This window comes from Podarcis vaucheri, assembly GCF_965113315.1.
Source record: "Podarcis vaucheri genome assembly, chromosome: 5".
Taxonomy (NCBI): Eukaryota; Metazoa; Chordata; class Lepidosauria; order Squamata; family Lacertidae; genus Podarcis; species Podarcis vaucheri.
In genome coordinates, this window is record NC_138763.1 from 73,703,254 (window position 1) to 73,718,799 (window position 15,546).

The window sequence follows — 15,546 nt, forward strand, 5'->3', positions numbered from 1 at the left end:
ATTGCAAGGCTGGGGACAGTGTGGCCTGCCAGATGTTGTTGGACTGCAACTCCCACCCCCAGTCACTGGCCACTCTGATCAGGGCTGAAGGGAATTATAGCCCAGCATCATCAAGCGTTCCACAGGTTTCCCAGTACTGGGCTATTAGATGCGTTCGGTGGCGATTGGGAGATAGTGGGAGGGGGCAAACCAGTGCCCAAATCATCCTTGCTGATTTATCTTTCCAGCCACTAATTGTAAGATGAAATCGGTTGTGTGCATATCACAAAAGCTGGAAGGATAGGTCTTCTGAGGAGAGAGGTAATACTGGCATGGCAGTAAAAAAAAAACTGCCACACCAACATGGTATTTTTCACACTGTTGCTGACACATGGCAGATCTTCAGTGCTTAAAAAAAAACTTCCATGGCAATTTGTAACTTTAGAAAATAATAATAAATCACAATAATTAATTAATAATAATAATTTATTTATACCCCACCCATCTGGCTGAGTTTCTCCAGCCACTCTGGGCAGCTTCCAACAAAGGATTAAAAATACATTAAAACATCAGTCATTAAAAACTTCCCTAAACAGGGCTGCCTCCAGATGTTTCCTAAATGTCAAATAGTTGTTTATTCCTTTGACATCTGATGGGTGGGCGTTCCACAGGGTGGGCGCAACTACCAAGAAGGCCCTCTGCCTGGTTCCCCCTAATTTTGCTTCTCGCAGTGAGGGAACCAGCAGAAGGACCTCGACGCTGGACCTCAGTGTCTGGGCTGAACGATGGGGGTGGAGACGCTCCTTCCATGCAAAATACACTTCAGAAATGTCTGGTCTGGGAACTGGCACCAACCCATTTCTATTTCTGCAGTGGTATTATGAAGCCTGGGATGAATGCCATCTTGGGGCCAACCGGAAGTGGGAAAACTTCGTAAGTTTTGTCCTTCATACCTGTGTTTTGCATGTCCTGGGGATGACTCATTCCCCAGTTGCACTTTCCCCTCTGTATGCAATAGTTTCCTGCCTCCAGCCCACCTACTCTTCTCTCTTGGCAGCTCTTCCACCCACAGACAATGGTGCTTGCACATTCCCAGTGGAAGGTGCTCAGCCATCCACTTCTGCAACCAGCCACAGTTCTTGTTGGTCACTGTTTGCATTTGGGTGCAGCCAATGCGATTTCTGCATCTGGGTGGGATGCTTATTAAAATGGAGGCTCCACACTGCGGGATCATGTGTGTTGAGTGCAGTTCCCCACATTGAACTCAGTGGGACTTACATCTCAGTATAGACATGTAGTCTTACACTGGGCTACTGTAGTCTCTTAATTCCATTGTCTTTCTTTCTTCGGGTGTTATGAGAACAGGAAGTTTGAATATTAATTCTGGGGAGGGGGTTGTAAGAGAAAGCAGCTAGATAAGCAGAACATGGATAAACAAGTCCTTCAAAATTTACTCTTCTCTGTGATTTGTCTTGTTTTTCTTCTGCTGCTTCTATATATATTTTTAAACATTTATTCACATCATGCTCTGCTGTTCCTCCTTTTATTTCCATTTCAACTCTTCAATCAGGATTGTAATACCTTGGCATCATTTTTCTACAGTATCTTTCCCCTTATCTCCTCTACAATTCTTTTTTTTTGGGGGGGTCTTCTTTTTATTTTTAGACCCAAACCCGTCTTTTTCCCTTGTCTTCCTTTATTCTTGGCTTTTTCCACTCAAAATCTTCTTCCCTGTTTTTTCCTTCTCTTCCTTTATTTTGCAGGCTTTTCGCATCCTCCCTTTCTTTTTTCTTCTCCTTCCTCTTTATTCCAAGAGCCCCTGGGAACAGAGTGATGAGCTGATCATGACTTGTTTCCTTCCCCTCCACCCCATCTCTAGGCTCCTCGATGTCCTAGCAGGATGGAAAGACCCCAAAGGGCTTACAGGTGGTCAGATATTTATGGATGGAAAGTTGGTAGACTCCAATTTTCATCAGTGTTCTGCCTATGTGGTCCAGGTAAACTCTTCTTTATGTGCAACTTTTTTTGTATTTGTTCACATATTTTATAGTTAATTGAAGTTAACCAATAATCTGAACAAGTGTACTCTGGATATGGATATACTAACCCATTGGATTTACCGGAACATAATTTCAGGAAACTAAAAAAGAAATGAGTTGCAGCCTCATGAAATCACAGTGGTATTATGGCCCACCTCAGGCATTCCCTTTAAGAGGTTTGCATGGAAACACCATGTAGAAGAAGCTAGACACTCACTTTCTTCTGACCAGCCACTTTTCCATTTGAAATCTCTGCTTCTCTTCTTGTTGCCTCCCTAGAGCAAGCCCCACCCCACGCTCCTTCTTTGGAGGGGGGAGAAGAAAAGGAGGTGGTGTCAGGGCCATGTTATTTGTATGTAATGTCCAGCTAACATCTCAGTGACGGCCAGGGACAGAATTTATATTCTAGATGCCTCTTGGTACAGTAAAAATGCCTCTAAGGCAGTGTTTTTCAACCACTGTTCCGCGGCACACTTATGTGCCGCGAGATGTTGCCTGGTGTGCCGTGGGAAAAATTGAAAAATTCAAAAGATTTTTTTTAAAGTCAAATTTTCGCCCACTAGGCGGTCGCCGGACTGTGTCCACCCTATTTTCCATCCGTCCTGGGTGGGGATCAGATCGGATGGGATCGGATGAGAGCGGACAGGCGGTCTGCTCTCATCCGATTCCCCATAGAGAGCAGCGGGGCTCTGACATCTCCCTCTCCGCACACAGTAGTGGTGTGCCTCGTGATTTTTTTCATGAAACAAGTGTGCCTTTGCCCAAAAAATGTTGAAAAAAACTGCTCTAAGGGATACTGGCCCAACTCACACTAAACCATATGGGGATAGGCCACAGGAAGATTCAGGCTCATGCACTTCTTCTCCCTTCCTAATGCATGTCTGCAAGGCAGATTTTAGAAGCTTTTATTTCTGCTTTTGCATAGGCACAGCTGGTTGTGTCATCAGAACCCGATAAACGAAGCTTAGTGTTCACTTTGGCTTGCCTGAAACAAATCAACTTCAGGGTTATGAAGCTGGCTTGTTTAAACCAACAGTGCTTAACATCAGCCACAGTTTAGGGGTCAAGCATAATGCTAAACCCTGGGATTAATGGAAATTGAATCTCCTGCACAGCTGCATCAAAGGAAAGGAGGGGGCAGAGGAAGCAGACAACATTGGTTATTGTAGCTCGTTGGTTATTTTATTTTGCAATTGGTTATTGTAATTGAATTAAATGTTAATCCATTTGCATATATTATGTTGCATTTCAGTGTATAGTAATGTGAACACTGCTTGCAGGTATATTCCAGCTTATTGCACAGTATGGTTCACAATCTTTGCTCCCTCATGTCAACCAGCTCAAACGAAGAGGCTCTGCTTGAATCCTATTGGCCAGTGGTTGTAAGCATGTTAGAACGGTGGGACATGGGTGCCTTGGTTCTGTTACACTGAAGAGATCCACCATGCAAACGAAGGCATTGGATGTGTAATCCTGCCTGATACCCAGCAAGTTCTTGCCCGAAGAAAAGCTGGTGTTGCTCAGCATGGTGTCAGTGCTCTTATCCAATGTGTCCTCCTTCCCCTGTGGGAATCCTTTCGCTTCCTAAGGCATCTGATTTTCCCTGGGCTGCAGGAGGACATTCTGACAGGAACCCTCAGCATCCGGGAGAACCTCCAGTTCTCCGCCAACCTGCGGCTGCCTCAGAACAGGAACAGCAACACAGAGAAGAAGATCAAGGTTGATGCTGTGATACAGGAGCTGGGCCTACAGGACTGTGCAGACACCAAGGTAAGCCACAGAGCAACTTGTGGCCCTCCAGATCTGGTTGGAGTTCGGTTTCCATCAGCCGCAGCCATCATGGTCCTTGTTCAGGGATTAAGTGACATCTGGAGTTGTGCATCTTAGAGAAGGCCCAGTTCTTACAAACATTCAGGAAAGCCTGTTTGGGGGCTCCAGGCTGCAGGTGGGAGTTTGCATGATAAAACACTCTCCTGTATATGGAAGACTGGCACGTTGGAGAGAAGGGTCCCAGCCTATTCTTCTCCCTAACTTGCTAGATTTCTTTGTGCTGGAGTCTCCCTCTTTGGAAGCTATTCAGCCCCATGAGCCCCTGCTCCACACTTACCTTGTGAAGAGGAGACGCTACATATTCCCTGACACAGGTTGACTTCCTCCTCTGCTCTTGCACGAGGGCTGTGCTTGTATGAGGATCCCTTACATAGGAAGGTAATAGAAGAAGCCCATCCCCTTGTCTTGTCCCTGATTTCCACAGAGAACCAAGCTTCTCAGCATCTGCTTTAGAATGGTGAATGTTAATGAAACAGGTAATAGTAGAATGGCTGGGTTACAGTTTGTCTTTGGTGGAAAGTCAATTCAATGGATTTTTTTAAAGCCTTTGTATCCTTTTCTTCCCACGCTCCCTGCTTCTTTCCGTGGCGTCAGATTGGGACTGAATTCCTGCGTGGCGTTTCAGGGGGTGAGAAGAAACGGTGCAGCATTGGCATGGAACTGATCACTTCGCCTTCCCTGATCTTTCTGGATGAGCCAACCACAGGGCTGGATGCCAACACAGCTAACGCCATCATGCAGCTGTTGCACCAGTGAGTTTCTGTGCATTCTGTCTCTGCTAAAAATAAAAATGCCTAAACCCAACTAAATCTGCAGAGATCTCTCACACACCCACTCAACCCCCCCCCCCAAAAAAATGCTTATGAGGCAGCGGAGTGATATGCATGCATGGGAAACTAGTGTTCGTACAGCCAGAGCTTAGCATGCAGTTTCTACTGCAGTAGTCCCCATTGCTAAAGAGACAAGCCACCGTCCAGTTTAAGAAGCAGCTTGCCTCTATGGCAGAGAAATCTGCTGCAGGTGAAGCAACATCTGCATACAATTTTTTCTTTTATGAATGCACATTATTTATTGGTGTTTAACACACTACCAGAAAGACTACCTATCTGCATAGCAGCAGTCACACGTCGTCCTCAGAACACAATGCCAGGACTAGAACTCAGCAATTGCTGAGCGCTTTCTGGTGGCAGCCATGTGCTATAAGGACCTCTTTCACTCCAACAACTAAGCATTATTTGCTTTGCAGACTTTCCAGGAAAGGGAGAACGGTGATCTTCTCAATTCATCAGCCGCGCTACTCCATCTTCAGGCTCTTTGACCATCTGACCTTGATGAGCAAGGGAGAAATCATATTTGCGGGAGCAGCAGATGAAGCCACAACTTATTTCAATAGCATTGGTAAGGAAGAAAAGTGTCTTTCCGAGAAAAGAAACAAAAAGCACCTATGATTTCTGGAGGAGCTTTAGAAAGACAGGGTGGAACTTCTAAAGCCAGCACGTAAAAATATTCTGATTTCTTCTCTGTGTCCAGTAAATCATCATGAGCTGTGGCAGGAGATGCCCTGAACTGAAGGTGATGTTAGGCCTGTCTTTGTGTGTCTCCCTCTCACATGAATTTCAATTCCAGGCTATCAGTGTGAGCAGTTTAACAATCCCTTGGACTTCTTTCTGGATGTAATCAGTGGGGAGGTGATACAGTCCCAGCCTCAACATGACTTGGGTGAGTGTTTTCCCCCCTCCAGTAATTGATTTAGTTTGAGAACGGGAGTCGGGGGGGGGAGTAATCTTCCCAAACTATAATGGTTGTAGTTGTGGTTATGGAAGCCTGACGTTCATACAGCAGGGCCTGCCTTCCCAAGGACAGAGACCATCCATTAGATATGGCAACATTTAAATTCTCACAAGTACCTCTGCTGCTCTACCTTTGCTTGGAGGTAAGCCTGAGAACAACGGTAGGAGAGGGGCTGAAAGAGTAAGCTGTGAATCCGATTCAAATCAAATCTCCCCTCATTTTGAAATAACCTTGTTGGCTGCAGACTAGCCACATGCTCTTGGCTTCAGGCCTCCATCTGCAATATGGATATATTAATACTGACCTGCCATACAGGAGTGAGGTGTAACAATTAATGAAACTATTTGAGCACCCTTGTTGAGAATTATAATTATCCCACCATTAACAGAATGGTGGGATTAGGAGACTCTACATATTATCAGGGACAAGAACAGAAAACGCCCATTGTTGAGCCCAGGAACTAGCCATCCAACAAATGATTAACAGTGCCAAATTATCATCAGCTACCATCCCTTCTGTGTACTCTGTCCTGTGCCTTTTATGCACAACCTTTAATAAATGGAGACTGAAGCAATGCAGCCCACAGTGAAACTAATGTGTCTGCATCAGGCTTGAAGTAGGAGATGGCTTACGGCCATTCGGGAAATTTAATTTTCCACTAACACCACAATAGCACTGAGATCAGCCTTTGCTGGTCTCCCACAAGCCAGAACTATACAGGCGTATGAAAACGAGCCATAATGAGAGCTTTGTACACGGAAATGATGGGTAATTTTGAAGATCGTCGGATACTCCTTCCCAGTGTATAATGAAGATTAGACTAGCCCTATACAATGCTATTTTTAGGGCACCCTGGTCAAATTGCCCTGAGTCTGGCTGCAGTCATGTCTTGTCAAAAACAAAAAGTTTCCGGCAGAAGCAGTTGTAATTTGCCACTGCCACCACTGAGGTTCTGAAGAGCAGTGGATTTTCTGCCACACCTGCTACCCACAGTGACACCCGTGAAAAGTGGTGGGTCAGGAGAAAATTTGGCCCAATCCCTACATCCGTTTCAGGCTGATGCAGCATTTGGGGGTGACTCAGACCCTTTGCCAGCCAGCGCTGACTTAAGAGTAGCTTGGGATCCAGACCCGCTTTGCCCTTGGAACAATTGGAAGCCTTCTGCAAGGTTCCACCAGGAGGCGTCCTGCTGGTGAACCTGCCACCTGCATGCTTGGCGGGTGGATGAGGGGGGTCTGCACTGGCAGTTTTGCAAGTGCCGCTTTATTGGTAGCTGGCATGGGTGGCTGATGTGAATAAATGGATTGCGACCTTATGCCAAGATAGCTATCAAAAATCACCTTCGTTTTTAACTGGGATTGATCAGGAAAAGTGCCACCTTTAGACAAAGTGAGATGGCCACCTCAAACAGCAGGTAACTGAGGCTGGGTGGGGAGGAAGCGGTCTGCCAGAAATGTCCCTTACTAAGCGAGCAGGCCGGAGGGGGTGGTCATCCCACCTGGCCACGCCCTCCAGCAGGCATTACACATGCACTTACGTTGCTCAGCGCATGGGATGCGTGCTGGCACCATGGCTGACTAGGTGCCAAGTGGGCTGGTGTCCAAGTGCTGGCAAGGTATCGAAGGGCAGAATGATGTGGTCTGGTCTGCAGCCCACCCCCAGGGCCTTGTACACACAGGTGCGGAGTGGGGTCCTGCCCCATCACTGTTGTTGCAGGAAGATTCCACTGCCAGTCCAGTCCTTTTTCTGCATGTGGAATGTGGAGCTGCCATCTTGTCCTTCGCCTCCGGCAACATATAATGCCTTGGGCTGGTAGGAACTGGGTCATACCGCTTGTATCTTAAAATGAATAAACTGTCTATTTTTTAAAAATCTACCTTTTGTTTGAAGCAGGCAACAAAAAGGACGGCCTTTTCTCCAGCAATTGTTCCCTTGACAAGAATGCGCTTTCCAGTTATTACCACCAGTCCTCCTACTATGAGCAGCTGCAAGAGGATCTGAAAAACCTACAGTCGTTCCAGAACCAAGGCTGCGATGCTACCACATCAAAAGCCACTTATGCCACCTCATTCGCCCAACAGGTGAAGGGGGAAAGGGCTGGGAACAGGGGCAGGAACAGAGAAAGGGTGATGGATTTGCAAATAAGCACAACATTTGCCTTGATCCATTCAAATAAACCTGTAATAAAACTTGGCTAAGATCTGCATAGATCAGTTTTGTTTTCTCTACCTATTTAACCAAATGTGGGGACATTAAAAATCTTTCTTCTTCTTCTTAAGATGGCCATTTCTCAGTTGAGATTCTTGCATTGCAGGGGGCTGGACTGCAGGACCCTTCCCACTCCATGATTCTGTACAGTAATCTCCATACAACTACCAAGGAAGGGCTATCCTCCTTTTCCTAAATCATTGACCAAAACACCCCCAACTCTCATTAGCTGGAGCTCTGTGTCCAATATTGTATTTAGAACTCACATCAGCATCAACAGCTACTATAGTTTTGCCTTCTGCTGCTTGCAGCAAACTCTGTGACTGTACATATGCCATATGGGCAGCGGAAGTGCTTCTGATTTGCGTTCTACTACTAAGAGTGATGTCTGCCACTTTGAATGAGGAATGTGATACATCATTAAGATCGCTGTAGATGGCGACACGCCTGCCCTGAACAACGAGGCTGTGTATGCAGCGCAATCGCGGGATTGTACCCGACAAAGTCCTCCTCGGAGCAGACCCATAACAATTAATGAACTGAACTGTCCATTTCAGTGGATCTAGTCTGTTTATGACATAAAAGGTTTCAGGTTTGGTTTGGTTTGGTTTGGTTTGGTTTGGTTTGGTTTGGTTTTTCCAGATAATTGTCCCAAACATGGGACGCCACTTTGCTGGGAAGGTGGACATTTTCACAGATAGCAACATCTTTAGGGGGGGAATTGTCAAGAAGTAGGGAGAGAGACCCCTCATGTCAAGCTATTAATGCCACACTGTTCTCTAGTTGTATGTTGTGAGCTGCCGTAATGTGAAGCATCTGCTGAGGAATCCTCAGACCTCCATTGGCCAGATCCTTTTGGGCATGGTCTTCTCCTTGTTGGTGGGGCTCATTTACTACCAAATCCCGGACACTCTGCCGGAAGCCCTACAGAACAGGTAAGGTGCTCATTCCTACTCAGGGGGCCCTAGAGCACAGCATTTCACCATCTTTCTTTCTCCCATGTTCCAGCATGTCCAGTGGGAAGCTTAACATGTTTTTGAGCGTCCTGATGGGCCTCCTCAGCAATTGTAGCTTGGGTGAATCCAGAAGCTATTTATAGTTCCAGACTGACTCATTGCAGTTTCCTCTGGATGCAATCCTGTGAGAATAGAGTATCTCATCAGGATTAGAGATGGGGGCAAAATCAGGGTCAGTTCGCATTTTGATGTACAACTGCATAATTTGCACTTCTTGGAACAATTTGCAAACCAAAACACAGCTCTCCTTTGACATTCACATCTGCAGTGATGTGTACATAAATGTGTGTATATTGGGGGACAGTTGTATGTAAAAATGCAAATATTAGTGAAAATAACATGCAAAATGTATTATAATAAAGAAAATGCATGCAAAAATCTTGGAAGAATGTGAATTAAAATGCTGACAAATTCTTCTGAGCATTTGAGTGAGGGGTCGGGAGGAATCACAAAAAATGATGTGGAAATGTGCAGGATTGCAGACTGGAAAAATGAGATACAGAGAGAACCCAAAGTAGACAGATTTGTCCACCCCCTAATTGATATAAAATTCATACAATATGTGAGTGCAGTAAATGAAGGGAGGGAATTGAAATGAAATGGCATAATTTTTCTTAATGAAGAAGAATTATGCTGTTACTGCTAATTTGCACAGTTGCAGTTTTAACTTGACTTGTGGAAAAGGGACCCTTCTAACCACTGGACGTCTTACTCAACTGCCTCTCTGACATTTCCAGTATCAGGAGGCATTTCTCATGCATTTTCAAGCTGTTACTTTCATACTGGCTAGAAACCTGCCCTTTTAAAAATAAAGTGGGTGGGTGGCTGGCAGTGGAATTCTGCACTAAATACCGCAGTCTGCACTCCTGCATAATTGCAGCATGCACAGAGTTATATGTAATTCCTCTTTCGTACATCTGTTCTTTTTTTGCTGCAGGCTAGGAGCTTTCTTTTTCATGGTTCTCACTCAGATCTTTGGGAACTTGTCAGCTGTGGAGCTCTTCATCTACGACAGAAAGCTCTTCATGTGAGCAGCAGTCCTGCTTCCGAGAAAATCCATTCTGTAATAGACATGCCCAGTGCCATGGTCTTTCCAGGAAACTGTGCCTGCAGAGTCTCAAATTTAATTAGATGTGTAGTGGTGTAATTATAGCATCAAGGAGCTAGCCAATGCAGGTTTTCCTCTCCAAATTTTGCTTGCAGGATTAGAAGTGGGAGCAAGGTTGAAATCATCAGCTGTAAAAACAACTCCCCCTCTTTTTTCCTTCCATGCCCCAGCCTTGCACCTCGAGATAGGATTGTAGAACTGGAAAGGCCATCGGTCCAACCACTGGCCCCAAGAGTATTTTGACCCTGAATATGTATGTCTCCAAGAGAGATGATTCCACTCTCTTGCTTCAAGGGGAACCTTGGTTCCATTGTGACACTGTTCTTTATAGGCGGGAATGGAAATCCACCCAGTGGTGGACTTGGGGCTCTCAGATTTCAGCACCTCTCCCATTCCATTCTTCAGCAATGTTTTGGCACCCCCTGCAGCATGGCACACTACCCTAAAAGAGTCTCTGATCCACCTTCCTGAAAACCTTGTTCACCTGTTGGATCCCGTGTTGGTGGCACAGCTTTTTAAATCATTAAATACATTAATGTAGAGTTGTTGTATCTTTGTGTCCCTCTGCTGATCAAAGGCTCTGATGGGTTCCCGGAAAGTGGATGGTGTTGAAAAATATTACCCATTTTTTTACCTCTTGCAGCCCTCCCTCCCTCCCCGCATTTCTCCTCCCATGCTGTCCTAGAGGGTTCTCTGCAGATTTTTCATGCAGCTGCATGAAAGAGGGAAGGGGGAATCGGCTATAATAGCCTCTCCCTGCTTTCAACGTCAACTGAACCAAAGAGCTTTCTGTCGGTATGGAGACACAACCGGATACAACCCTGAGTTTCCTCCTTTTCCTTTTTCTAGCCATGAGAGTGCCAGAGGTTACTATAGGACATCTGCATACTTTCTAGCCAAAGTGTTTGCTGATCTCGTTCCCAATCGAATCCTGCCTGTCCTGCTCTTCTCTTCCATTTCCTATTTCATGATGGGTGAGTAAAGCGTTATGTTATTTGATCTGAACCATCAACTGGTGGTGGCAGTGGTGACATAAGGGGTGGGGAGTGTGACATTTCTTCCAGTCCAAATCTTTTTTTGGGGGGAAATAAGACACAAATTAAGGATTTTTAAACACACACACAATTCAAAAGGTCAGCAAACACATCAAGGACAGTGTGAGCCGAGAGTAGGCCATGTTTCACTGTTAGACCAATTTCCAACAGGTCATCTAGGAGTGGACCGTGATCTGCTGGTTTTGCTGGGATTCTTGCAGAGAATGATGGACTGCATGAATCCAGCCAGCTACTGTTCTCTTTCTTCCTTTGTGAGCCTTTTGTTCTTTGCCAAACATGAACAAATCTTGGAAATCTCTCTTCAGCAGGAGTCTTTGGACACAAATATGCCTCTGATCTGTTCCCCACCCCCCTCACAACCTTGAACAGTACATCATCAGCTATGCTTTTTTGTTCTCTTAGGAGTGTCAGCCCTGCAGTCAGTAACACATACATATTTGCCCAAAGTAAGACACAAATCCATTTCCTCAAGCAGGAAACTTACGAAGAGAAACAACCAACCAAAGGCCACTTAGGAGAACCCAAATGGATGCAGGGATGGAAGCACTAAATGAGCTAGGACAGTGATGGGGAACTTGTGGCCCACCCAGTGCTCTTGGACTCCTGACTCCCATCAACCTTAGCCAAAGTGACCAGGAATGATGGGAGCTGGAGTCTCAGCAGTTTCTGGAGGACCAAAGGTTCCCTGTCCCTAAGCTAAGGGTTTGAAGGGTGCCATGCAACGTTTTCTCTTTCTGCCCACCTCCAGGTCTCAAATATGATGCAGAATCTTTCTTCCTGCACGTTTTGTCTCTTAGCCTGACTAACCTTGCAGCAGTGAGCATGGCTTTCCTAGTGAGCGCCAGTGTCAATGCATTTGCCATTGCCAACCTCTTGATTGCCCTTCCATTCGTCTTCATGATGGTAAGCTGTTCTGTTTTTCAGTTCTTCAAAACATTCATATGGATGGTGCACCCTTTTTTAATAACGTGCATGGCTACTCACAAAAACAGTTTCTGCCGGAGTTTAAGCTCTGCGTATGAAATTTCTAGGGTCTAGTTAGACGTTACAGCAAAAGACAAAACTAAGATACTGAAATCAGATACAAACAGTAGCCCCAAAAGCACCAAGTATTTGTCCCTCATTGCTTTGCTCGCTTCTGTGACTTTGAGCCAAGCTATAGAATGGCTAGATCCAAATGTCACATCAAACTATGGTTAAGCGAGATGTGAATGAGCCCAGTCCCCCAAAGAGCTGTTTTGCTCCCCACTCCCTCCCAAGGAGGAGTTTGGAAGCCTTAGCTTACACTAATTGCAGCATACCATACAGTCTGGAACTGTGGTTAATGTTGGTCATGGTTAGTCAAGCCAGTTTCAGAAACTGTGGTTTGAAGTTCGGCTTGTTGAAAATTAATCCATTTGGTACTCCTAATGTCACCACAATTGGTGGTTAACCAAAAGTGAAAGCTAATGCTTCCAAACTTGGAGGATGACTCAAAGTGCTTGTCACTGTTTAATGAACCCCTTGGGACTTGTTAAGTTCTTACTGTGGTCTTTAATTATTTACTTGTTTGTTTGGACATCCTATATCCTGCAGGTCTTTGGTGGGTTTCTTGTAAACCTCAATTCCATGTTGAGCTGGCTGTCCTGGATCAAATGGATTAGTATCTACAGATATGGCATGAATGTGAGTCACAGGGACTGACTTTTTTCCAACTGCAGCTCCCTCCCCAAGATGTTTTTAAGGTTGTTTCCCCAACTGCCCTACAGGTCTGGAAAGAAGTCTGCTGGGAAGGGGTTGGTGAGAGTCTCCCAGGAGGAGAATCAGTGGGTAGGTAAATGATTAAATCAGTGTTTATCAAACTTTGGTTTTCAGCTGTTGCTGAACTGCAGCATCATCATCCCTACCTAGCAGGACCACTGGTCAAGGAAGATGGAGCCCAACAACAGCTGGAGACCCAAGTTTGAGAAACACTGGGTTAAATGCTCAGACACTTCCTATCTGCCAACAAACACTGGTTTGTACACCTAGCTCCAGTTATATTTTCTTTCCCTTTTACAAAAAATAACAATGACAAAAATGCACTTGGGGAGAAAAGTGTCACAAATGGGTGATTCTGGAACTGGTTCTGATGCTCATGCAAGTTTATTGTAACATCCACTCTAGCCTGAGCTGTGGCATCAGCATCAAAATGTCTAACCCACCCCAATTTAATCCAGATTTACTTTTTGCAGAAAATCTACCCTTTTTTAAAAAAAACAACAACATGATGCAAACAAATTGATACCTGAACTGGTTTGCAATATGAAAGCACCCAGAAACTGGGTGATCTGACAGTCAGAAATGTCTCCCCCACCCCAATAATTTGCGTTTGTATAATGCATGTTTCAATTTTAGGCTCTGACCATCAATGAACTTAAAGGAAGAGTCTTCTACTTGAACTCTACCAGGTAAAAACCATCCTGTTGGGGGGAGCAATCTAATGGGGGATTGGAAGCAGAGAAAAGCTGGCAAATCCAGAGCTCTGCTGGTCTCACACCAGCCAGGACCAAAAGCTGGGGCTGGGAGCAGCTGGATGGGAAAGTAAGTGTTCCACCTCCAGGGCTTGCATTTCCCCTCCCTTGTCAGTGGTGTGTTGGAGAAACATGAGGCTATGGGATACTGTGGAGCCCAAGGGGCTTTCCATTCACCCTGGCATTCCCCCCCCCCCCCCCGTTCTGCTATTGGAAGGGTAGAGAAGGAGGGATGGCTCCAAGAGAACTCCAATGGCCCTGGCCACCTCCATTGCACTCATGAAGAACCACAAGCATCCTATGGCTGAGAGCAAGAAATAGTGAATCAAAAATAATACCAACCCCTCTTCCTGTGGTTGAGTGGGAAGGTGAATTCTGCCTCTGAAGTTGCACCTTTTAGCTACCACAGCTGATAGGTCTCATTACAAGCTGTTTTCCATGAATTTAATTTTTATAAAAAGACAATTCAGTGGGGTTTTTTTGAAAAATGAGATGCAGGTTTACAAAGTAAGAGGAGAAAAGCTTCTGGAATATTCCAGAAGCTTTTCTCAACAATGTTTGCCTGCTTGTTTGCTATGGGGGTACTGTGCAATGCTCAGAAGGTCTGGGTTCACTGGGCTTTTACCAGCGGCCTACTTCCCATATTCTTCCTTCAGGGTCCCTGGAGAGCATTACATGAAGGACCAAGAGATTGACTACAGCACCTGGGGTTTCTGGGAGAATGAGCTGGCCCTCTTCTGCTTGGCATGCATCTTCCTCTTTTTTGCTTACATACAGCTCTTGAGAGTAAACCGTTGGAAATAGACTACCGCATTAATGAGCCATTAGGAGAACAGCTACCCTGCTGGAGTCTCTCCTCTATCTTATGAAATTAGGACTTAAAAAAAAAATTTGGTGATAGCCTGCCAAATTAAGATGTTTTTACGCTCCTCTTGAAGAGTAAGAGAGCAGGAATGTACCTCCTCTTTGTACATTTTTTTAAAATAAAAATTTTAAAGTGCCACACTGCTATCAATGTGACCTGTTGATTGAAAAACCATTGAGTGGTACTAAAAAATGCATGTCTTGGTTCCTCACCTTAGCAGCAATGATTATGAAAATAACTTATTTTGTTCAGTTATGAAATTAAAAAAAGTTTCTTTTTTTACAAAACCATTAAATTTATTTTCTATATAAAGAATTGCATCTCTGTACACACCAGAATTCCAGTCAATAGGCAGGAAAAATACAGTACATCACAATACATACAGGACTCAAATTAATCAGGGATACCAAATATCATACAAAAATATATAAATTAGGAAATTAAATTGGCATCAAAGCAAGCTGCCATTATCTGACTTAATCCAGATAGTGGTTTATAGTAGAAAGGCACAAAAGATTAATCAAGGCCTCCAGAGTGCTTTCCCTAACCCATAAGAAGCAGCATCAAAACATGATTGCACAGTATTTTAAACGTTCCAGTTTGGACAGGTAAGTATTACTTACACAGGCTTCCACCCAAAACTGAACATGCCCACAAAATAGTATGATCTGCAGTTGCCATGAATAAATCTGCCTAGTGGTAGGACCCAAGTCTTTAAAAGAACCTACACGAAACTTTCAAGTTTTTAAAAAGCCTGAATTCAGTCAGCTAATAAAAAACAAAGTAGCAAATATCCTTTGGAAAAAAATAGGAAATGGCTACTTCAAGCTAACCATCGTTCTGAGGTGGGAAAGTCACCAAAAGATCCTTTTAGAGTGAACTTGAGATTGTGCCCCCTGCATTGGTAATCTTACCATGTTCTGAAAATGACTAGAAAAATAGAAGTAAAGATGATTTTATGTTGTTAGTGACATCCTTGCATAGGGAACATAAACAGCCCTTGTACATAGTCAGTTTGGCTACAATAATTATTGTATTAATTTTCACAACCATTTCCCTCCCAGATTAGCTATACTGTTTACCGTAAAGCAGGAAACTGGCTAGATTTTTAGATGCCACAAGAGACAACACATTTCAAGCTCAAAGCCAGTGAAACTGTAAAG

General features: G+C 44.5%; 1 protein-coding gene across 3 annotated transcripts in view; it reads left to right on the forward strand.

Moving 5' to 3' along the window:
- The window catches only part of LOC309532109 (broad substrate specificity ATP-binding cassette transporter ABCG2-like), a 29,963-nt gene extending 15,570 nt beyond the window's left edge, over positions 1-14,393 (forward strand). For 2 of the 3 annotated variants that reach the window (XM_082222067.1, XM_082222066.1), the window contains 14 exons: positions 853-912; positions 1,859-1,976; positions 3,633-3,788; positions 4,443-4,600; positions 5,095-5,246; positions 5,475-5,567; positions 7,530-7,720; positions 8,631-8,782; positions 9,801-9,890; positions 10,821-10,945; positions 11,775-11,929; positions 12,602-12,691; positions 13,403-13,455; positions 14,175-14,393. In XM_082222067.1, coding sequence (XP_082078193.1) covers positions 853-912; positions 1,859-1,976; positions 3,633-3,788; positions 4,443-4,600; positions 5,095-5,246; positions 5,475-5,567; positions 7,530-7,720; positions 8,631-8,782; positions 9,801-9,890; positions 10,821-10,945; positions 11,775-11,929; positions 12,602-12,691; positions 13,403-13,455; positions 14,175-14,322 — 1,741 coding nt within the window. In that variant the 3' untranslated portion in view covers positions 14,323-14,393. The remainder of the gene's footprint in view (positions 1-852; positions 913-1,858; positions 1,977-3,632; positions 3,789-4,442; positions 4,601-5,094; positions 5,247-5,474; positions 5,568-7,529; positions 7,721-8,630; positions 8,783-9,800; positions 9,891-10,820; positions 10,946-11,774; positions 11,930-12,601; positions 12,692-13,402; positions 13,456-14,174) is intronic. The other variant, XM_082222068.1, reaches the window with a different exon arrangement.
- The last annotated feature ends 1,153 nt before the right edge of the window (positions 14,394-15,546 follow it).